This window comes from Panulirus ornatus, chromosome 57 (genome assembly GCF_036320965.1).
Source record: "Panulirus ornatus isolate Po-2019 chromosome 57, ASM3632096v1, whole genome shotgun sequence".
Classification (NCBI taxonomy): domain Eukaryota; kingdom Metazoa; phylum Arthropoda; class Malacostraca; order Decapoda; family Palinuridae; genus Panulirus; species Panulirus ornatus.
The window spans coordinates 28,824,749-28,850,159 of record NC_092280.1 but is presented as its reverse complement, the minus strand read 5'-3'; the positions used below and the strand labels follow the sequence as shown (position 1 = coordinate 28,850,159).

Below are 25,411 nucleotides of genomic sequence, written 5' to 3'. Positions count from 1 at the left end.
ACTCCCAGATATCTAAAACACTTCACTTCCTCCAGGTTTTCTCCATTCAAACTCACCTCCCAATTGACTTGACCCTCAACCCTACTGTACCTAATAACCTTGCTCTTATTCACATTTACTTTTAACTTTCTTCTTTCACACACTTTACCAAACTCAGTCACCAGCTTCTGCAGTTTCTCACATGAATCAGCCACCAGCGCTGTATCATCAGCGAACAACAACTGACTCACTTCCCAAGCTCTCTCATCCCCAACAGACTTCATACTTGCCCCTCTTTCCAAAACTCTTGCATTCACCTCCCTAACAACCCCATCCATAAACAAATTAAACAACCATGGAGACATCACACACCCCTGCCGCAAACCTACATTCACTGAGAACCAATCACTTTCCTCTCTTCCTACACGTACACATGCCTTACATCCTCGATAAAAACTTTTCACTGCTTCTAACAACTTGCCTCCCACACCATATATTCTTAATACCTTCCACAGAGCATCTCTATCAACTCTATCATATGCCTTCTCCAGATCCATAAATGCTACATACAAATCCATTTGCTAGAGAGAGACCCATTGTGAAACTAAGAACATTCTTTTTTTGTAATGCAGGAACAAAATGCCAAATAAATCTTTAAAATATCTCCACAAATGGCAACAGCAAAAGACTCATCTACAGTAACAACAATAATTGTGAAAGAAAATACAATACATAAAAAGATGTATGTACATGTGTATGTGGGTGGATTGGGCCATTCTTTCATGCTTCCTTGCGCTACCTCGCTAACGCAGGAGACAGCGACAAAGTATAATAAATAATACATAAAATAATTAAGGATATAATAAAAAAAATGGGCATGTCCATTTGAAATTTGCATTGCAGCAGCATCAGTGAAAATCAAATAATATGTGGAAATGTGTGAAAAAAATCAAGAACATCTGTATTACATACCTTTTTTCCTTCATGGGAAAACGATAATGAATGGAGTTTTTTGCATTAACTTCATGAACTTCCTTTCTACCTCCACTGAATATCTATTCATCAAAAAAGAAAAAGATGCAGTAAGTCTATATATATTTGAACAACCATTCATAACATGCAAAAGACTGGAAGATCCATGGCATATGGAGGCACTCACACTAATTTCATATAATTACATATATACAGACATTAAGATTGAAAATTTCATTCAATTAAGTCTCCTTTCTTCCAATGACTTCATCAAAAAATCAACATACATAATATAAGTGATCGTGTTGTGACCACAGCTATTCACGTGAACTCCGAGGAGTTCAATAGTTAAACTTTATAAATAATGGAATGCTGAAACAAGTACAGCAGCTCTTATTATCTATACATGGGACTACCCTAAAGAAAAAGAAGACATTCACTGAGTGACATATTCCAAAATGCAGCTGTTAAAGTTACTCTTATTTGAAGAAGTGTAATTAGTATCACTCTGTCCCAACCCTATTATTATCTACTTATGCATCATATTCCCTTAACTACTAAACTCATATTTTTCTTGGAAAGGTGATTTGACACACATCAGGTTTCACCAAAAGTAATTAAAGATATCTAATAATGAAGGAAATGAATATATCAATTAATAAAAAGAAGACCTATGAAAGTAAAATTTTTTAAAATCATGGGGCCTTAAGATATACAGGTAAAAACCAAAAGAAAACCTGTAGTGGATACATCAATTTCAGAAATAGCATGAATATACATTAACATGAGCTAAGCCACCAGCTGGAAAATTTTACATGGGTCTGAGTGATGTTAGTATGAAAAAACATAAAAAAAAAGGATGGATACATTAAGTGCTAAATGGTATCACAGCTCAACAATTATCCTTTGCTTCAGGAAAGTTCTTAATGACAGCAAAAATATTAAAAGTGTGTTAAAGACATTTTTAAATACAATATTTCAAAAGAAAAATCTTCTTTGAAACATACCTGTACTCACCTTAATGGTACCAAATGACTTAAGCTTTCTCCTTTCTCTTTTCCTCTCAGTTCTGATCTTAGACAAAGATCCTTTAATGGGTTGGACAGACAGTTTCTCTTTGTACTGAATCTCCTTAATCTGCTTCAGCCTCATTATCTCCAATTCTGCCTGAACAGCTGAAAAAGGTAATTTATTCCAGGAATAAAAAATTCAATCAATGAAAACATAATGATACTAGTATATCAATATAATCATGTATGGTATGTGATAACACGATCAGTCATAAATGCACAAACAGAAAGTCTTCCCCATTACCTTGTGAATCAGTGTTCTCGTTTATTTCCACAGTCATATCATCATCTGCATCAATCCTTTGTCTCTTGGAGAGGCAGATATTGCTCTCTTTTCTTTCTTCTAAAGACCCTTCAGACCACTTCCTTCGTGCTGCCTGACCCTCAGGCCCTCCCTCTACTTCCCATGGATCATCTTTCAAGAATGCCTCAGTAATCTCTGTGATTTCTTGGGTGTCTGTGCTATGAGCACTTCTACTTTTAAGTTTCGTATCACCTTTATACTTCAAAGAGTCCTCTAATCTTAAGGAATGTGGCAATGAACATACCTTTAATGGGGACTTGACATAAGTCACTGAGGTTTTAAAGTCAGGTTGTAAATGCATTTCTGAGCTTAGGGTATTCATATTATCCTTGTCTAAGTCCATATCATTTAATCCATGTTTGAAATTAATATCATCTGAAAATTTCATCTTCTTACTAACTGGTTTTGAGAAACTAGAGCCACAATCTGAATTTACGAAAGAAAGTAATTCTGCATTTTCTAAATGTACTGTATCTATGTCATGCTGAGTTCTTTTCATACTAAAATGCTGCTGCACTGCCAAACTACTATGAACTGAATCTCCATGAACTTTAACAGCAGAGTTTCTACAATGAATCTTCACCTTTTGTGAGCCTAAAATTGGGGAAGAGCTTCTACATTCATCATTTCCATAAGAATCTTCCTTGAATGTAAGGCATTTATCCCTGCCCTCAGATCCTAAAATGCTTTTGTCAACAGAAATGTTTTCTTTTGTCTTACTGTTAGAAATTATAGGTTCACCATCCTGATCTGTGCTGACATTTTTGATACAAGAGTTTCCTTTTAACAACTCTCTGGAGATGACTTTGGCATCTTTTCCAACAGTGTCATCTGTCTCAACTACAACTGATGACTGGCTTTTCATTTCTTCCTCACTTGCCTTTAATTTGTCCTTTGCTGAAAGCTCCTGTCTTGTTCTTTGAGTCATATTAACTATGGCATTTCCTTTACTCACATCATCAATGAAGAGATACGATGAAAGGTCTCTATCCCTCACTTCTTTGGAAGCAATCTGGACAGGTGTTAAATCTTTACTGAAAATCTCCCCTGCCTGAAGTTCTCCATTTGCTCTCTTTCCAGTGGTAATGAGAGCTGGTACTCTTGTACTGCTCTCTTCCAAAGATTTATCTCCTTCAGGGAGTTGAGAGACCTTGGTGATTAATCGTTCATTCAATATACTGTACCTACCACTATCCATGGGACTGCCATTTCCATTATCTGCTGTCTTCATTCCTTTACAAATACTGTTACTGTCCACAACCTTGTTATTGCTCAAAGTTTCTGATGTGTGTGTACCAACAGCATCTACAGTGCAACTTTGAAAGTTACTGTCTTCATGTGATACTTGCTTTTCTTGCTGAATCATTTTCTCTTTTTCATCACCTGTTTCTTCATTAAGAAATTTCTGAGCCCTTTCCAAAGCATCCTGACTTATATGTACTTTCCTACCACGAGCAGTTGAAAAGCCTTCAAAACTTATACTTTCATCACTATGAACCAATTTGTGACCAGTAAGTGGTATCTCTATGTTCATCTGCAGTTTTTCTCTATTATCACTTTCCAGGATGTCTTCAATGAATATATTTTTCGCCTTGCAAATGGCTTCCTTACTAACAAACATCTGATCACCTCGAGCTGATGAAAAACCTGGAAATGTACACAATCCATTATTTGCATCGCAACTAATTGTATCTTTTGAAGAAACATTAGAACTCATCACTGGTAATGATGGTTCTATGATGTCTCTTAGTTCCCGATCTACCAATCTTGCTTGTTTTACTCCATCTGGCAGAGACAATGAAATTCCTCTGCCTTTCCCTTCTGACTTCTTAAGCCTTCCATTAAAAATGTCTTTGACTTTCATTAAAGAACTCTCTGCAGTGGACAGTCTTAAGGGCTGAGGTTCCTTCCGTACGTCCTTAGGCGTTTCATCACATAATGATAATGAATACTTACAATCTCTATCACCAGAAACAGTGGAGGGACCACCCATCAGTTGCTCATTAGTACTACCTTCAGTTACTAAAGATATTCTTTCACTATCTGAAAATGATCTGCTTTCCTCCACAGAATTATTACTTTCCTCCCACAGCTTCTTGGCCCTTGTGAGAGCTGCTTTATTCACTGAAACCCTGTTTCCCTTTGCTGTCTGAAAACCAGAGAAACTTTCCTCTCTTGTCTGCTCACAGTTTTCTTCAGAGTTAGCTTCTATGATATTTCTTCCCATATTTTTCTGTATAATGCTCACAACATTGTCCTGATTAATTGTAGGTACTATACTATCATTAATGTGTTTTGTCGTTACATTTCTCTCTAATGTTTCTATAGGAACACAGTTATTTCCAGGAAGGCTGCCACTTTTTTCAGCTTGATTCATATCTTGTGCTCTTTGGCAAGTAACCAGGTTAAATTCTGAAAATGTACAAGAAGCAATGCCACCAACCTTCTTCACATTTCCTTTAGATACAACACTTTCATCTTTTCCTATGCAAGAGTGCTGTTCATCACTTGGGCCAGCAGAATGCATTTCCAGGTCTACATGACTTACAGATTTGTGGGAGTTCTGAACATCACTTGTTCTTCCTTTAGATAAACCTGAAACTATGCTATTCCTTGTCTCTTCATGCCACATTTCACGAGCTCTCCTCAAAGAGGCTTCACCTACGCGAACAGCAGTACCTTTGCCTGTTTTAAAGCCAATAAACTGTGATTTCTGCTGCTTACCATCATAGCCATTTTCTGATTTACATTTACTGATATCCTGCTTCAAATATTTAATTTGATCAGTCATCTCTACTGTTCTTTCTTCTGGATTAGAGTTTATGAGAGAGCTTTCCTCCTCCCAGAGTTTCTTAGCTCTTTTCAAGGCAGCCTCATTCACTGTCACTTTTAAACCACTGGCAGTAGTGAAGCCACAAACACCTGAAGAACTTTCTATTACCTCTGCTGTACTTTCTTCTGGATTAAAGTTTATGAGAGAGTTTTCCTCTTCCCAGAGTTTCTTAGCTCTTTTCAAGGCAGCCTCATTCACTGTCACTTTTAAACCACTGGCAGTAGTGAAGCCACAAACACCTGAAGAACTATTTGGACTACAAAATATCAAAGAGTGATTATTTTTGTCTTTAAATTTGTCTGTGAGATGGGTTTCAAAGGAAATATTTTCTAGGTCATCACACTCATCTCTCTGAAGTGGGTGTTGTGCAATGGTTTGTTTGCTGCAGGGCAATTCTTCCAAAACCTTTTTACCACACTCTACAGCTTCTTTGCTTACTTTTATTTGCTTTGCCCTGCCTGTTAAGGTGCCAGAAATATCCTTATCATGGTTAGCAATATCAATGCAACCATCATTCTCAAAAATACATACATTATTAGTATCACATTCAATTCCATGCCTCATTACATGGATTCCTTGTGTTGAGTGTCTCACCCCACTCCTGCATTTTTCAGTACTTTTGTCATCTTTGACTGGGATGCATACATTCACATCTATTTCTGAAAAGTCAATGTCATTGAGACTGTCATTCATAATTGGACTAGACCCATCATGCACCAAAACCTGACTTAAAACCACACGTTTAGCCTTGCAAGGATTTTCCTCAGACAATGATGAAACTGGTAGAACTTCTTTTTTCATTGAGGCCTCGTCCTGCACCACCTGAAGTTCATGCCTCTGAATTTCTGATTCTTCTATCTGATGTCCATCCTCAAAATTTCTTGTTGCATTTTCGGATACCATATTCTGGGTAAAAGAACTTTGTTTATATCTTGACACAATCTCAGACTGATCCTGTTCAGAATTCTGTGTTCTGTAATTTACTTCAAGATTATCATTTTCATTTGTATTTCCTATGGTCACTTTATCATTCCCAATCCTATCACAAGAATCAATAAATGATAATTTACTTAATACAATTGCAGACCCTGCACTTGCACTTTCTGCTTCACTTTTGGTCCTATCTGATGTAACTGTTGGTGTTCTACATCTATCAGGCAATCTGTCAACATTGCACATATTTTCAATGTTTAGTTGAACCTCCTGGTTTGTTGATGCTGAAGTAATCTCTTTTTCCTTTCCCTTATGTATACTATCATCTTCATTATTTGGGAGCATGAGCATAGCCTCAAATCTGATATCCTTCTCAAGTTTTGTAAGAGATAAGAAATTTTGCTGCCTGTTGGCAATAGTGTGAATGTCAATTACAGACTTGGACATTATGCTTTCCCTTTTGGTTGTGGATAATTTGGCATCCGAAACATCAGAAACTAATACTGAGCTTTCATTCTTTTCACTCTGCCCAATCATTTCTGTGTACTTCATATTAAGTTTCTCATAACCCTCTTCTGATTTTGTGGGATACAAAAATTTACCAGTCAGCCTTTTCTTCTTGTGCAGGGATAGTTTATTCAAAATACTTTTAGTCTGGGATGGTTCTAAGAGCCTGGAAGATTTCTTTTCGGCAGTTTTAACAATCTCTCTTTCAAAACATTCCTGATCAGAGACTATGTTCTCACATGAAGTTACTCTTTTGAATAATGGCGCTGGGTGTGACGGAGGAGATACATGGCTTTTGCCACATAAGTGAGATTTCTCAGATGTTACTTTTATCACTGAGGTATACTGGTTGCTATCAAAATTTTCACGTTTTGATACAAGTCGTCCCTTTGATTTACCAACTTCAAGTTTATCTTCTGCATTTTCATTTGTAATTCTGCTACTTAAAGGAGATAAATTTCTCTCATAAACATTCTGCCCTGATGAAAACTTTTTATGAGGAAAATTGTTTTTTACTAGATGATCTACATCATCACTATCATTATCATTTAAATTTGGAGTTACAAGAATATCTGTAATTCTATCATTGTTTTCAGTGTCATGAGATTGTCTCTCCCGATCCTGTTTCTGGATGTTTTTCTCAAAAACTTTCCCATTGCGATCATCAACATTCTCATCTTTCATGTCACCTGCTTTCTTCAGGTCTACATGAATATTACATACCTGAACACTTTTCTTTGACTTAACCTTCTTAACAGGTGAACATATGAGATCAATTGGATTCTGACTTAATTTGTATGAATCTTCTGAAGCATCAGACTGAGTTGATGTGTCCACATCATTAATGCCAATATAGTCCTCTGAATTCATATTCTTCTTCTTAACTTGCATAATCTCAGTATTCTGTGCAGTGTTCACATCATAATCTTTCAGGGTAACTGGCGCAATCATGTGACGTTGTGATAATGGAGAATCACTTGAAGGAACCGGATGCTGGGTAAACAACGAGGTCCTTGTTTGTGACAAAATTGGTGTACTTGTCTTATCTGGTGTCTTCACATTCCAAACCTCTAGAGAGTCACATTTGACATTCTGGGCACATAAATCCTCCATAGTGCCCAATCTTGTACTTTTTCCATCTCTCCTTTTGGCATGGTCACCTTCTATGCAGTCCTCCTCCTCCTTTGCAGATTCCCCATTTCTATGGAAATTTACTTTAAACCCTTGTGTCCCATATTCCTGGACCTTTTCATTATTTTCACCTGTTCTTACCCTCTTGCTATCTACAGACACCAATTTATTCTTGAACACAGGTAAAGGTGAGTGGCATTTGATGATACCAAGACCAGGACTCCATTCCTCACTTGTAAATGAACTGTTGGCACCTGGGGTGTGTGGACTGAACAATGAGCGAGCCAGCACCTAGAAATATACACAATTTTGTAACCTCTAAAAAGATGTAAAATAAATGCAAATTTTTACCCACAATCCAATGTTACTATTTAATGTATCACATTAAATAAATGTAGGTAGTAAAAGGTAGGCAGCCAACAACCAGGGAGGAATTTCACCAGTACCATCCACCTTGGTATCAGGAAGGTTAGTGACATCTGCTTAGTGAGCCAGCACTTCAGTGATTGTCAAGTTGCACTCCTCTAACCCACATAGCTGTCTTTTCTTTCTGCCTCACTAACATGTGGAATACTGGCATTCTGTCCACAAACAGACAATCTCTCCTTGTCATTTGTAACACTTGAGAACACTCAATTTATGCAGATTCTTCGTAACTCTAGATTTTCCTGTGGTGAGTACTATACGCTATCCCTGCCTTCTGGCAAAATGGTAGCAGCAGTAGAGAGAAGCAGTAGGTAGGAAGATTTAGGCAAGAGCATTAGGTAGAAGTAGAAGGTGGGAGCATTAGATAGAAACGCATAAGGAATATTAGGTAGGAGCCTCTCCAAGCGCTGTGCTAGATTTGCCCTCTGCCAGTGTCCTTTTAAGGGTGAAGCACTAAAGGTTAAGGGATGGCACAGGATTTCTTTAGTTATGCAGACTCTGTTGCTGTGATCACCCTTTGGAGGGATTCCAATTGGAACAGGCATCAGAGATATAGATAGATAGATACATATTCATGTAAAAAGATATTTTGAATACTGCAAATAAAAGTAAAATAGATATGATTTTTATCTACAATTCATCACTACCAATAAATGCAGCATGTCCCAAAAAAAGAAGCACAAAGTATACTAAAAACACGAGCCTGATTCAGTTGTGACCAGAATGCATTCACTGGTTGTTAGTCATTATGATGATAAAAATGTACAACAATGCTTCAGATATCAAGCTTATCTTTCAAGCCTGACACATATCATCCACAAACAAATACCAACTATCACTACTGGAAAATCATGAAGCACTTAATGTTATGTCTAAATTTTCCAGTCTCAGCAACATAAATGCACTGTGCAAAACAAGAGACAGCATGTTGTATAAAAAACTGGAGAGATCTCCATCTACCTCTAGGAAAGACTAGAGTATATAAAACAAAAGATATACCCAGCTGCCTTTTTATAAAGCAAGGGCCATCCTGCCTCATATGATAAACTTTCAATAATGTTATTCCAGTTAATGCATTTTCCTCTTAGCAATAAATGTACCTTGTAAATTATACGGATTAACAAAATTTGTACCACATCATATTACTCTAAGAGTGGCAAAGGTAATTCATGTTGAATATTCATCAGTAAGGACACTCAAAGTCTTTATAGAGACCATGGCTCAAATACTAGACTTCTGTACTACATATAACTTGTCCATAAACCTTCATACATTGCCTTGAAGACCAATAAACTATCAGCATTACTATTACTAATTAAAAATTAATGCCTCATTTATAAGTCTGCATCAAAAAGGATTTTAACTCACATTCTGCCTAAATCTCTGTTTTGGGTGAAGGGTGAGACGTTCCAACGTAGATGGAGTTGTCTGATGACGTGTGCCACCAGTTTCAGCTGCCCCACTAGGTGTTGCCAGGGCACTTGTCCAAGATCCCACAGATCCATCCAGACTACCGCCTAAACTTGCTGCTAGTTCCCGTGTAGTATTGGCTGCACTGCACAGACATACAATAAAAAAAATTATACACACTGTGTCCATGAAAAGAATCTCAAATGTATTGCAATAAATCTTGACGGAATTTAACAGTTTACCATTATGCAATCTCATCATCTTCAACTTGATTCACATTTACCTGAGGTGGATTGTCTCTAAAGCATCTCAATTCACTTAAAGATCCCTAGCCCACTTGTACTTTCAAAAAATAAGGGTTAAAATACAGGCTTCTTGCTTTTTCACACTGCATATTATGTTGACCTAACAAATGAAACTAGTTTCCATTCATGCTAATTAATCTCACAAAAAGACTGTAGTGTACAAGATCAGAAATCATTCCTTTGTCATCCTCATCTGAAACACCTTCCTCCTTAATCAATTCAATTATTGCCACAATCCATTTCTTCTATCATCACCACTTTCAGTTTGCACCCTTACTTATATTAGCAAATATTGCCTTAAGCAATCAATTGTCATGAGTTCTACAGTGCAATGGTATTCTACACAACTTTCATCCATGTAACTTTCTGATGTTTCACACATCAAGAATGCATCTCCCAGATAATATATTCTCTATTCCTTCTAATCCTGTATACATCATCTATCTCTACTTCTCTTAATTTTGACCTTGTCTGACCCACAAAATCTAAGGTATCACACTTATGAACAAGGGCTGAGATAAGTAATTCATCATTAGTAAGAACTGGGATTAGTACGTCAACATTAATGCTTTTTGTGCACTCTAAACTAAATTCTTCCACACGAACAGTTTTCCAGATTACTCTCCACTTCACCTATCCCACTTCCATCCATTCTAATCATTTACATTTCTTTTTACTTTCAACATCCTCCTCCTATGCACATCATCAAAGCAACATTCCATTATATTCAACTCTTACCTTGATGTAGCTAAATGAACTGCATCATCTACACATAACAACTATTAAAACTTTAACTTTGTTCCAACATAATTCATTAGTAACATGTTATCACTCCACCTCATGCAATGTCCCATCTTTAACATTTAAACATCTATGAAGACATCATAAAGGTGGAGGCACTCACATGTTTATTTTGAACTACTCCTTCATACCACCACTTATTCTCACAAACACTATTTCCAATAAAATATCTACAGAATAAACATGCTCACAGTCACCTATCAATCTAAATCTTAGACAGGTATGTGCTTTGTTTATGAATCTACTTTGTCAGAAATCATTGTACATACCTCACTCCAGTAGAGACAATATCTCCAACAGGCACAGTTGGACTGAACAGTGATGATGTATGAGAAACATCTGGGGTTCCAGTGTCACCTGCAAAGTATAGCAATAGTCACTTATCATCATCATTCTATTCCCAAATCAGTGGGCTGGATGAGGTACACACAGTATCTGCAACATCATTCATCCCTCTTTTCTTTTCACATCATGCTACATTTCAAATCAAACCATCTGATAGCAAAATTTATCAACAGGATGTAATATGAAAATCTGGAGCAAATAAGCCAGTTATCCCTTTCTAGTGAAACCATGAACTTGGCAAAAAAATTGGACACTGGTAAGCCTAGTTCAGGCATCCAGATACTTCACTACAACTGGCAAATCTCTGCGAGATAATCATAATACCCAAAACTAGAATTTCTTAAATAACATATAACACACACAAATACACAAACATATATCTATTCAATTCACTTGTAATTGCTTCACAACCCATCAGACATATACATATATACACATATGCATATTCATACAAGCTTGCCTTAATCTATTCCTGTCGCTACCCAGTCCCACAGGAAACAGCATTGCTACCCCATGCTTCAGCAAAGTAGCACCAGGAAAAATAGACAAAAAAGGCCACAATCATTCACACTCCGTCTCTAACTCTCATGTGTAATGCACTGAAACCACAGCTCCCTATTGCATCCAGGCCCCGCAACTCTTTCCATGGTTTACCCCAGACGTTTCACATGCCCTTATTCAGTCCACTGACAGCACATTGACCCCGGTATACCACATTGTTTTATTTCACTCTATTCCTTGCAGGCCTTTCACCCTCCTGTATGTTCAGGCCCCGATTACTCATAATCTTTTTCATTCCATCCTTCCACCTCCAATTTGGTCTCCCACTTCTTGTTCCCTCCATCTGACACATATATCCTCTTTGTCAATCTTTCCTCACTAATTCTATCCATATGTCCAAGCCATTTCAACACACCCTCTTCTGCTCTCTCAACCACACTTTTTATTTCCACACATCTCTCTTACCTTTTCATTACTTAATCAAACCCCCTCACACCACACACAGTCCTCAAACATTTAATTTCCAACACATCCACCCTCCTCTATACAACCCTATCAAAGTATAGCCCATGCCTTGCAACCACATCACACTGTTGGAACTACTATTCCTCCAAACGTACCAATTTTTGCTCTTCGAGATAAGATTCTCTCCTTCCACACACTCTTCATCACTCCCAGAACCTTCGCCCCCCCCTCCCATCCTGTGACTCACTTCCACTTCCATGGATCCATTCACTGCTAAGTCCACTCCGATATCTAAAACACTTTACTTCCTCCAGTTTTTCTCCATTCAAACTTACATCCCAATTTACTTGTCCCTCAACTCTAACGAACCTAATAACATTGCTCTTATTCATATTTAGTCTCAACTTTCTCCTTTCACACTCTTTTCCATACTCAGTCACCAACTTCTGCAGTTTCTCACTCGAATCAGCCACTAGAGCTATATCATCGGCAAACTGACTCACTTCCCAAGCCATCTCATCCCCAACAGACTGCATACTCACCCCTCTCCAAAACTACTGCATTTACCTCCCTAACCATCCCATCCATAAACAAAATTAAACAATCATAGGGACATCAAACACCCCTTCAGACCAACATTCACTGGGAACCAATCACTCTCCACTCTTCCTACCCATACACATGCCTTACATCCTTGGTAAAAAATTTGCTTCTAGCAAATTACCTTCCACCCCTCTCCAAAACTACTGCATTTACCTCCCTAACCATCCCATCCATAAACAAAATTAAACAATCATAGGGACATCAAACACCCCTTCAGACCAACATTCACTGGGAACCAATCACTCTCCACTCTTCCTACCCATACACATGCCTTATATCCTTGGTAAAAAATTTGCTTCTAGCAAATTACCTTCCACACCCTATACTCTTAAGACCTTCCACAAAGCATCTCTATCAACCCTATCATATGCCTTCTCCAGATCCATAAATGCTACATACAAATCCATCTCTTTTTCTAAGTATTTCTCACACACATTCTTCAAAGCAAACACCTGATCCACACATCCTCTACCTCTTCTGAAACCACACTACACTTCCCCAATCTGATGCTCTGTACATGCCTTCACCCTCTCAATCAAATCCCTCCCATATAATTTCCCAGGAATACTCAACAAACTTATGCCTCTGTTGTTTGAAAACACACCTTTATCCCTTTTGCCTTTGTACAATGGCACCATGCATGCATTCTGCCAATCCTCAGGCACTTCACAACAGTCCACACATACAACGAATATCCTTATCAACCAATCAACAACAGTCACTCCCTTTTTTGATAAATTCTACTGCAATACCATCCAAATCCACTGCCTTGCTGGATTTCTTCTTCTACAAAGCTTTCACTACCTCTTCTTTATCAACTAAACCATTCTCCCTGACCCTCTCACTTCGCACTCCACCTGACCAAAACACCTACATCTGCCACTCTATCATCGAACATATTCAACAAACCTTCAAAATACTCACTCCATCTCCTCACTTCATCACTACCTGAAATTACTTCCCCACTTGTCCCCCTTCAATGACGTTCCCATTTGTTCTCTTGTCTTACACACGTTATCTACCTCCTTCCAAAACATCTTTTTATTCTCCCTAAGGTGTAACGATACTCTCTCATCCTAACTTTCATTTGCCCTCTTTTTCAATCCTTGCACCTTTCTCTTGACCTCCTCCCACTTTCTTTTACACATCTCCCAGCCATTTGCACTCCTCCCTTGCAAGTATCGTCCAAACATCTCCCTTTTCCCCTTCACTGACAACTTTAAAAACAAGAAGGGAGGATTTCCAGCCCCCCACTCCCTCTTCTTTTAGTTGCCTTCCACGACACGCAGGGAATACGTGGGAAGTATTCTTTCTACCCTATACATATCCCGTTTCCTAACACTACCTCGCACGCACGCGGGGGTGGGGGGGCCATTTCATGTGTGGCAGGGTGGCGACGGGAATGGATGAAGGCAGCAAGTATGAATATGTACATATGTATATATGTATATGTCTGAATTGGAAAGGATCACAATTTTGCGCATGATCAAGATATTCCTATGAGTCCACAGGGAAAATGAAACACGATGGGTTGTTAGGGAGGTGAATGCAAGAGTTTTGGAGAGAGGGGCAAGTATGCACTCAGTTGTAGATGAGAGGGCTTGGGAAATGAGTCAGTTGTTGTATGCTGATGATACAGTGCTGGTGGCTGATTCAGGTGAGAAACTGCAGAAGCTGGTGAATGAGTTTGATAAAGTGTGTGGAAGAAGAAAGGTGAGAGTAAACGTGAATAAGAGCAAGGTTATTTGGTTCAGTAGGGTTGAGGGACAAGTAAATTGGGAGGTGAGTTTGAATGGAGAAAAACTGAAGGAAGTGAAGTGTTACATATCTGGGAGTGGATTTGACAGCGGATGGAACCATGGAAGCGGAAGTGAGTCACTGGGTGGGGAAGGGGGGGCGAAGGTCCTGGGAGCGCTGAAGAATGTGTGGAAGGCGAAGATGTTATCTCGGAGAGCAAAAATGGGTATGTTTGAAGGAACGGTGGTTCCAACAATGTTATATGGTTGTGAGGCATAGGCTATAGATAGGGTTGTGCAGAGGAGGATGGATGTGTTGGAAAGATGTTTGAGGACAATATGTGGTGTGTGGTGGTTTGACCGAGTAAGTAATGAAAGGATGAAAGAGATGTGTGGAAATAAAAAGTGTGGCTGAGAGAGCAGAAGGGGGTGTATTGAAATGGTTTGGTCACATGGAGAGAATGAGTGAGGAAAGATTGACAAAGAGGATATATATTTATATGTCAGAGGTGGAGGGAACAAGGAGAAGTAGGAGACCAAATTGGAGGTGGAAGAATGGAGAAAAAGATTTTGAACGATCAGGGCCTGAACATGCAGGAGGGTGAAAGATGTGCAAGGAATAGAGCGAATTGGAATGATGTGGTATATCGGGGTCGACGTGCTATCAATAGATTGAACCAGGGCATGTGAAGTGTCTGGGGCAAACCATGGAAAGTTTTGTGGGGCCAGGATGTGGAAAGGGAGCTATGGTTTCAGTGCATTACACATGACAACTAGAGACTGAGTGTGAACGAATGTGGCCTTTTGTCCTTTCCTAGCGCTACCTCGCAGGGGGAGGGGGATGCTATGTCATGTGTGGTGGGGTGGCGACAGGAATGAATAAAGGCAGCAAGTATGAATTATGTACATGTGTATATATGTATATGTCTGTATGTATATATATGTATAAATTAAAATGTATAGGTATGTACATGTGTGTGTAAGGACGTGTATGTATATACATGTGTATGTGGGTAAGTTAGGCCATTCTTTCGTCTGTTTCCTTGTGCTACCTCACTAACGCAGGGGACAGCGACAAAGTATAATAAATACATATGAATATATTTTCATACTTGTTCAATATCTTCCACATTAGTAAGGTATTACCAGGAAAAGACAAAGAAATGGCCAAATTTATTTGCTCACTTCCATTCTCAAGCTGTCATGTGTTATACATTGAAACCACAGCACCCTATACACAACCAGGACCCAAAACTCTTTCTGTGGTTTTGCCTGACCACTTAATTAATATACCCTGGTTCTGTTCCAATGACAATAATGCATTTCGCAATCAATCTACTCAATAGCAGGACATAAGAAGCAAATGTTCAAAGAAAAATATTCCTACCTTCTAGTAGTTCAAGTGTTGGAGTAACAAAACTTGCGTCCAGCAAAGAAAATGTTTTTGATTGCTGTAATGGTGTGTGTGGGGATTGGGCATTCAGTTTTATTTTTTCTTCAGTCATTCCTTCCTTCTTATCCTTCAATCTGCATTCAGTACTGTTTTTTGGGGAGGTATTATTAATGCTACTCTCATTATGTACGGCTGGATTACTTTCAATTACTTCTTTGCCATTTGTTCCTCCAATGAAAGGTATGCCATCATCCTTTATTTGATGAGAATCAAAATTTTGCATACTGACCACATGTAAACTATTTTCTCTTTTACTCTGTTCTTCTATTATCTTTCTTTCTCCAATGTCTTCCTGGGGATGCTTTGGATCTAATAATTGCTTCTTATTTTTAGCCTCATCTCGAAGATGCTGAAGCCAATCCCTCCGGGTGACACCAAGATCTGTAAACATGTTAATCTTTTAATAGAACTAAACAGAAGTAATGATCATACAGCGCCTAAGGTTTATATGTGTTCCATACTGGGATCAGTGTTTATGTTCCTTAACTCCCTAAAAATGTCTGACATCTTTACTCAGAAACCAAAAAGCAATGGTGTAGACTAAACTGATATTAATCCTTAAAAATTAACTTGACAGGAAAATTATTTGAGGACTGCTACTGCTACATTCTAAAGACCAAACCAACTGCACATGAATGACTGGCCAAATATACACACATCCATTTACCTAGTAAAATCTTGGAATAGTCTCAGGGGTCTTACAGCCCTACAGGCTACTTACCAAATGATCCTATTTGCATTAGAAAGGTAGTGCCAGGAACAAATGAACAATTGCTTCATTTGCATACATCCACTCACCAGCTGTCATGTATAATATACCAAAATCAGAGCCTACCATTTGTGAAGCATAGTTATGGATTTTTGTCTCTAGGTTTGATATACAATGAATGGCACCTTCAGTATGTATGCAAATGATGGCAGGAAAGAAAATCAGGCATGAGGGGAAAAGAATGACAGAAAAAAGAACCATAAATGCATGTCAGCAAGAGGTGCATGTGCATACAAGCATTTTCTTAAATATGTGCATGCTCAGTCCTTCAAATGACATTGCTAAATCAATGAAAAATTGTACTAGTTCACTTAAGGGTTACTGAATAAACATAAATATGCAATGAACAGCAAAAACACAAGAACAATGATTTCTGGATGGTACTTATACCTCCTGACTTGATCTTCACCATAAGTAAGTTGAAACAATGCAAGTATACTTTTTAATCAAGGCTCACAACTGCTTCTGTCAACAACATAATATGACATTTAATGAGCTCTGATCAACATCTTCATTCTTTTCATTACCATGTGTAATGTGTAATGTACTGAAACCCCAGCTCCCTATCCACATCCAGGCTCCACAGACCTTTCCATGGTTTACCCCAGACATTTCACATGCCCTGGTTCAGTCTACAGACAGCACATCAACCCCGGTATTCCACATTGTTCCAATTCACTCTATTGCTTGCACACCTCTCACCCTCCAGTATGTTTAGGCCCCAATCGCTCAAAATCCTTTACACTCCATCCTTCCACCTCCAATTCGGTCTCCCACTTCTCCTTGTTCCCTCCACCAGACAAATATATCCTCTTTGTCAATCTTTCCTCACTCATTCTCTCCATATGTCCAAACCAATTCATCACACCCTCTTCTGCTCTCTCAACCACACTCTTTATATTTACACACATCGCTCTTACCCTTTCATTACTTATGCAATCAAACCACCTCACACCACATATTATCCTCAAACATTTCATTTCTAACACATCCACCCTCCTCTGTACAACCCCATCTGTAGCCCATGCCTCACAACGATATATATATATATATATATATATATATATATAGGCAAGTTGTTAGAGGCAAAGTTTTTATCGAGGATGTAAGGCATGTGTACGTGTAGGAAGAGAAGAAAGTGATTGGTTCTCAGTGAATGTAGGTTTGCGGCAGGGGTATGTGATGTCTCCATGGTTGTTTAATTTGTTTATGGATGGGGTTGTTAGATAGGTGAATGCAAGAGTTTTGGAAAGAGGGGCAAGTATGCAATCTGTTGTGGATGAGAGAGCTTGGGAAGTGAGTCAGTTGTTGTTCGCTGATGATACAGCACTGGTGGCTGACTCATGTGAGAAACTGCAGAAGCTGGTGACTGAGTTTGGTAAAGTGTGTGAAAGAAGAAAGTTGAGAGTAAATGTGAATAAGAGTAAGGTTATTAGGTACTGTAGGGTTGAGGGACAAGTCAATTGGGAGGTAAGTTTGAATGGAGAAAAACTGGAGGAAGTGAAGTGTTTTAGATATCTGGGAGTGGATTTGGCAGCGGATGGAACCATGGAAGTGGAAGTGAATCATAAAGTGGGGGAGGGGGCGAAAATTCTGGGAGCGTTGAAGAATATGTGGAAGTCGAGAACATTATCTTGGAAAGCAAAAATGGGTATGTTTGAAGGAACAGTGGTTCCAACAATGTTGTATGGTTGCGAGGTGTGGGCTATGGGTAGAGTTGTGCGCAGGAGGGTGGATGTGCTGGAAATGAGATGTTTGAGGACAGTATGTGGTGTGAGGTGGTTTGATTAAGTAATAATAGGGTAACAGAGATGTGCGGTAATAAAAAGAGTATGGTTGAGAGAGCAGAGGAGGGTGTTTTGAAATGGTTTGGTCACATGGAGAGAATGAGTGAGGAAAGATTGACCAAGAGGATATATGTGTCAGAGGTGGAGGGAACGAGAAGTGGGAGACCGAATTGGAGGTGGAAAGATGGAGTGAAAAAGATTTTGAGTGATTGGGGCCTGAACATGCAGGAGGGTGAAAGGCGTGCAAGGAATAGAGTGAATTGGAATGATGTGGTATACCGGGGTCGACGTGCTGTCAATAGACTGAACCAGGGCATGTGAAACGTCTGGGGTAAACCATGGAAAGTTCTGTGGGGCCTGGATGTGGAAAGGGAGCTGTGGTTTCAGGCATTATTACATGACAGCTAGAGACTGAGTGTGAACGAATGGGGCCTTTGTTGTCTTTTCCTAGCACTACCTCGCACACATGAGGGGGGAGGGGGTTGTTATTTCATGTGTGGCGAGGTGGCGATGGGAATGAATAAAGGCAGACAGTATGAATTATGTACACGTGTGTATATGTCTGGAAAGGATCACAATTTTGCGCATGATCAAGATATTCCTACGAGTCCACGGGGAAAATGAAACACGAAAAGTTCCCAAGTGCACTTTCGTGTAATAATCACATCATCAGGGGAGACATGAGAGAAATATAACAGTCAGTAGACATACATCGAAGAGACAAAGCTAGGACGCCATTTGGTAAACATGTTTTTGTCCAAACAATCACTTTCTTTTTTTTTCCAAAGGAAGGAACAGAGAAGGGGGCTGGATGGGGATGTTTCCTCAGAGGCCCAGTCCTCTGTTCTTAATGCTACCTCGCTGACGCGGGAAATGGCGAATAGTATGAAAGAAAAGAAAGAAAAGGTATATATATATATTTCTTTTCTTTCTTTTATACAATTCGCCATTTCCCGCATTAGCAAGGTAACATTAGGAACAGAGGACTGGGCCTTTAAGGGAATATCCTCACCTGGCCCCCTTCTCTGTTCCTTCTTTTGGAAAATTAAAAAAAAACGAAAGGGGAGGATTTCCAGCTACCCTCTCCCTCCCCTTTTAGTCGCCTTCTACGACACGCAGGGAATACTTGGGAAGTATTCTTTCTCCCCTATCCCCAGGGATATATATATATCTTTTTTTAATTTTCCAAAAGAGGAACAGAGATAAAAAAATAATATATTTATACACATATCTTACCTTTTTTCTTTACATGCTGATACCAGGAATACAAAATAATGCAGCCTTTTGTATCCATTGCCACAGATTAAGTTCTGAAAGAAACAATTCTCAAAGCATGAAACACATATGCTAATCATGTTAAAAATGGGATTATATAACATCTAACATATGCTTACATAAATGTACGATGTCATCGTGAAAAACTAGTATACATATCAGGATTGTGATATAATGAACCCTTACACATCTTTACAAATTAAAAATCTGGTTCTTTTTCGAGCAATGTGCAAAGTAATGTAAAAACTTAATTCACTCAAAGGGGTAGAATTTCACCCTATCACAAAAATCACATTACCATCCACAAATACAAAACAAATTCGTCACATAATTTCTCATAAACATAGGTAGGTACTGAATATCCAGAGAAATGTTATGAAACTTTGTTTTTCCCATAATCATATCTTCATAAAACTTGTTACACAGATAAAAAATTTCCTTGAAACTTTTTTGCTCTGACCCTTCTCTTTACGTCAAAGAAACACCCGAACTGGTGGTTACTACATTTAATGTGATGCCACTGGCAGTAAAAACTGATTAACATAAAAGCATCAGGTCAAGGTTAAGAATTATAGCATCACTTTATTTCCCACACACAAAACTTGAAAAAAGTGGGAATCATGGTTTTCACACAAAAGGTTAATTTCAAGCAACAAAATCATTCACATAATTAGAACTGTGCCCTCTCAATACACTGGTGCCAATGTATCTGCATAATACCCATTGCCTACAGTAAAAAATGGTTTCTTCCAACCAATTTTTAGATAAAGTATCATTCATTTCTGTGATATTTGAAAGACAGTTCTGCAAAGGTAGTGTAGAATTTACAAAGCAGAATGAAAGCAGCAAAGTGTGTGGTAATTTTTTCCTACAAGATAGTTGTGGGGGATACGAAGATCAGAGAAAATGTGGGTTACAGGGTGTAATGGTAATGTGACACTTCTAGAAATCAAAATCCTTAAAAAGCATAATATAACTTCCTCAACTTTATCTGACATTTTTCAAAAAATATGATTACCAAAGTCTCGTGTATAGATCAAGTTCCTACTGGGTCAGGTTACTTTAAAAGTCTGAGTACATTCACACATAAGACATGAAAATTCACCATATATTTCTACCTTATGTACTGAAATAGACAAAATATTGGTATATTTCTGCTATAATTCTAAAAATCAAGGTCAAACTTGGCTGCTATAGGAAGTTTGGGTAGTTTTTCTGAAGTTATGTTGATTTCAATTAATTTTTCACTTACACTGACGATAATCTAACCTACATTCAACCGAAGATGCATATTCTTCCCACTATCAACTTATACACATCATCAGATTGCAATATGATAAGGTCGCCCAAATTATTCTCCCCTCCCGGATTCTTCTTTACCAAGAACACAAATGCCCAGAAGTAATTTAAAAACACAAACTCGATGAATAAGATGGCAAAAAGAAAGTCAATAATCACCAAAACATTTTACGGGTAAAAACCCCAAGATAAACAACAGGACCACCGGTAATAACATGACACGTTCCACATACATACGATTGCCTGATGGTTAGACCGGGGAAAAGAAGATCATCAAGGCCATCAGTAACAAAAATTCATCACTAACTGAACTGACATACGGATCACTTTACTTCATATACACAAAATAGTTTTCAAGACGTCCACATTCGTCAATGATCCCGCGCCATAACACAATGTCTCCGATTCCTTCATCGGATTTTTTGATGTTTTTCATTACATACTTCATTCTATAATCGAATATGCTATTTTGAAACTGATGGTTATTTTTCAAAACAGAATAGTTCTTTTATTCAAGCAAAATCTTATAGAGAAACAGTGTTTGAATTTCATTCGCTGATCTTAATATTAGAGAACGCATTCAAACGAATAGTATCTAACTAAATCAGTGTTACCTAAAATATTTCTAATACAATTCTAATTTCAGCATTTATATCTATACCATCTTCCCTAAATTCTGAATATAGTAAAAAATATGGTAAGATATGACACAGTATGTTCTTACTTCTAGACACATGTACCATTGGAAAAAAAAATACATTATGCGATATGTATTTTTAAAATGCAGGTAGAATGATGTATTGTCGCCTTAAACTTCTTACGAATGATGTTCATGCCTATCGCTTCTTTCATTACTCTCACACATGGTAAAGCCATATGCAATCTGTTACAGAGAACTGTGAACTTGCACGACCAAAATCAAAATCATAAGAAGGAATCGATCGGATATCAATGATATAGGCCTAACACAATATCGTACTTAAAATGAGAGAATATCTTCAAATATCAGCTGTTGGTTTTAACGACCAATGCTTCTGGCGTCATAATACGTTATATATTAAAGTACTTTTCTTCTGGCGTCATAATACGTTATATACTTAAGTACTATTCTTAAGGGAGCCCACAGCTTCAGAAAAAATATCAAAATCCTCGGTGAAAAAGTTCTTTTACCATGTATGAAAATCACCTTTCTTTTTTTTATATTCTTTATTCCTACTAAAACATATAAGTTATCAAAACGTCTTACATATAAAGGTTAGAATTACAGGTTAACATTTCTCCAGTTAGTAAAAGAGGGGACGTGAGCCGGTTATGTAATATGCATTCCCTCGCAGGAGAGCTATGCTCAGGAGCTAAATTGAAAAATTTAGTTTTTCTCTCCTTGATAGATTCGATCTCCATGGTTCCAAGGCCCTGTTAAGGTGGGTTCGAACCCCAGGTAGGGTGCCTGGCTGCCTCGGCCACACGGAGGACGAAAGACACACACACTAGATTTCTAATGTTTTTACATGTGTCCATCGACGTAGCTGTCACACCATCGGAGCCGCGTGAGATTAAGGTCCATGCTATCCCCATCGAGATGAGGTTGAGACACGTAAAAACACTAGAAATCTGGAAATCCTCCCCTCTCGTTCTTTTTTTTTTTTTTTTTCCAAAGGAAGGAACAGAGAAGGGGGCCAGGTGAGTATATTCCCTCAAAAGCCCAGTCCTCTGTTCTTAACGCTATCTCACTGACGCGAGAAACGGCGAATAGTTTTTGATATATATATATATATATATATATATATATATATATATATATATATATATATATATATGTGTGTGTGTGTGTGTGTGTGTGTGTGTTTTCTTACACAGCTGGAATGGGGACCTCAAACTAAACCACTTGTGTGAAATAAAGAGAAAAAATAATTTAGATACCGTCTTACTGGAAAACAATACACGCTGCAAGACCTTAACAAAGTTTAAAAGAAATTGAAAGAAAGTTTCCTGTTCTTGCTAATTGTGTTGCTAAACACCTGCGTTACGAACTTTTATTGCCGTATCATAGTGTAAATTGCAAGCACACTTTTGCACTAAATTCTGTGTTCAATTTTTTTTTTATTATTTTATGACGAGCGACAATGGGAGGTCATTAGGTACGTATTATTATTATTATTATTTTTCTATCCTGAATATCACAATCACCCTATTGTTTGAGGAAAAAGCACGGGAATGTGGAATATTTTTTTTTTCTATTTGAGTTACATTTAACAAAAGAAACTCATAAAAAATGAATTGGAAACTAAAGGAGGTAAAGTGCAGTGGCTGGAATGGAGTGGGAGAAGATAGATTACAGTTGTCTGGAAGGGACAGCTTAAAGATAGGCTTTCACCAACACAACAGACTTGAATAAATTGGTAAAATACATAATACCATTGATATGTTATCACACGTGAATCAGTAAACCATCTTAACTCAGTCTCTTTGAAGAGGACAATAATGTTAGTTGTGGTTACGTAAAATCTTCCATACTTTTTCGTAAATAATGCCATTTTTTAGTATAAATTGGTAAAGAAAGTTTTAAGAAAGGCGGGGCTGGAAAGAGATTATGTAAAGTGATTTAATTCTCTGCCGGAGGTCGGCCATTCGATCACTGAAAGCTGGCATTTGGAATATGTTTTGAATTGCCAGGCCAGTCTACTCACGCTGCCACAAAAAAGTATTGATACACTATTCCAGGAGAGGGTGATTAAATATAAATAAAGAAAAACCATTGCAGACGGGCTTGTTATTCTTTGACACCGTAGTCTTGAGGCTAATAATTCATCTTTCATAATCATTCATGTGTAATGTATTTTATGATTTCTGGATGAATGTACAATCAGCAGTCAGTCCACGTGTTTAAATTCCAACAGCATAAATTCAAACCAACCAGTTATGAGTTATGGGACATTCCGAACTGCCTCATGTTGATTTATCATTAATTGCTCATTTCCGAATACTAATTTAAACAGCATTAACTGCTCCAGAGAATATCGTATATCACAAAAGTTATATCGACATAAATACTAACACTGATTTTTCACTGCTTTCAATATGAACGCATAAACAAAGCCAAAGTTCAACCGAAAAGTTCCTGGTTTTAGCAATCATACAGCAAGCTGGTAATTGTATTTATTTATACAGTTTGACCAAAAAAATCTGCAATACTGTATGACGCTATTCATACTGCCTTCCAGCTACCCCTTAATTGGTACTGGTTTTATGATTCACAAACGACAATCCATGATCATAGTCTTCTTCACCATTAACTGCGGAACTGTCAGCCCATTTCTTGTTAACATTATTAAAAACTCATCGTTTGCTGCTGTAGAATCGATATTATGTAATAAGCAATTACCGCTGCTATCGGCTGAGCTATCATGTCATTAAACAATCATACACATAGAACGACTGTCATAATATCAGTTAAGTCTATATTTTCTAATATGCTTTCATTATCCAACATTCATGGCTACTTTCTAGATGACCAAGTTAGTTTTTGAAATATTGTACTAGCTCCAGTCAAGGTCCAACCTCTAGTAATAATGAGAAATAAAGCAAAAGAATAAACATCGCCACAAAAGTTTCTATATAACCCCTTTATTCATGGAGTGAGACTCGAGCGTCACTGTAGGGAGTTCCAAGTACTCCCGTTTTCTTGTGGATGTCTTGTCTTTGAAGAGGTGGACCATTCACATACATTTTTTTCCCTCTCCTTTTCTCTTACCTTTCCTTTTTGCCTACGTCGGACGTTGATTAGATGAATCTATTAATTTTCTTTTACTAAAAGGGCTCCCACTACTAACATGGTCACCTTATAAAGACTTAAAACACTGCCAGGTCCGTATGTGTACCCAGACGCTGGAGACAGTATATCTTCACCTCATTTTCAGTTCTTTATCGTCTTCTCCCAGTCCTTATCTATCCGTGTCTATACAAGAATTATCCAAGGGATATATCACTCATAATCATCATAATCAGAGTAGCATGCACTGATGAGGGAGAGAATAAATATTGAATTTGTACAGCTAGAACTTCATAATAATTTCGTACTTACCTCATCCAATAGTTCCAATTTTCGGTTTCATCGTCCTGGTAACAGTGTGACGTAAAGTCTGTATGTCTAACACAACCGCCTACTTTTGGGGACTTTATGTTGTTACTTGTTGCACCGAGAATACAGTGGACTAATTTTAACTTTTGTACGCCTTCGCCATCTTGCTGTTTTGTGAAGTTTGGCCAATACTGTCTGGTTGGCTGTCAGTGGAAGCCTGCCGTGCATCTATAATTGGTAACACCGTACACACACTGGGCTCAATACATCCTATTCAAAAGCTTTTAATGTCATGGTTCACGAGGTCAATTCAGACCGAAACGCCAAAGAACGTATCAAAACCTTTATTACTTAGTAGTTTTATCGCTCATCGAAATATTATTGATAATCTCACTAAAATAATTTTCTCCCACGTAACCTATGTGCACA

At 38.0% G+C, this 25,411-nt stretch overlaps 1 protein-coding gene across 3 annotated transcripts in view; it reads right to left on the bottom strand.

Moving 5' to 3' along the window:
- LOC139766369 (uncharacterized) overlaps positions 1-21,304 on the bottom strand; it is a 33,488-nt gene extending 12,184 nt beyond the window's left edge. Inside the window, exons 1-8 of one of the 3 annotated variants that reach the window (XM_071694905.1) lie at positions 21,142-21,304; positions 19,567-19,640; positions 15,709-16,155; positions 10,941-11,028; positions 9,524-9,710; positions 2,266-8,020; positions 1,969-2,126; positions 952-1,034 (exon numbers count right to left, since the gene is read on the bottom strand). In XM_071694905.1, coding sequence (XP_071551006.1) covers positions 952-1,034; positions 1,969-2,126; positions 2,266-8,020; positions 9,524-9,710; positions 10,941-11,028; positions 15,709-16,155; positions 19,567-19,624 — 6,776 coding nt within the window. In that variant the 5' untranslated portion in view covers positions 19,625-19,640; positions 21,142-21,304. Of the gene's footprint in view, positions 1-951; positions 1,035-1,968; positions 2,127-2,265; positions 8,021-9,523; positions 9,711-10,940; positions 11,029-15,708; positions 16,156-19,566; positions 19,641-21,137 lie in introns of all 3 variants that reach the window. The other 2 variants (XM_071694907.1, XM_071694906.1) reach the window with 2 other exon arrangements.
- Positions 21,305-25,411: the final 4,107 nt, after the last annotated feature.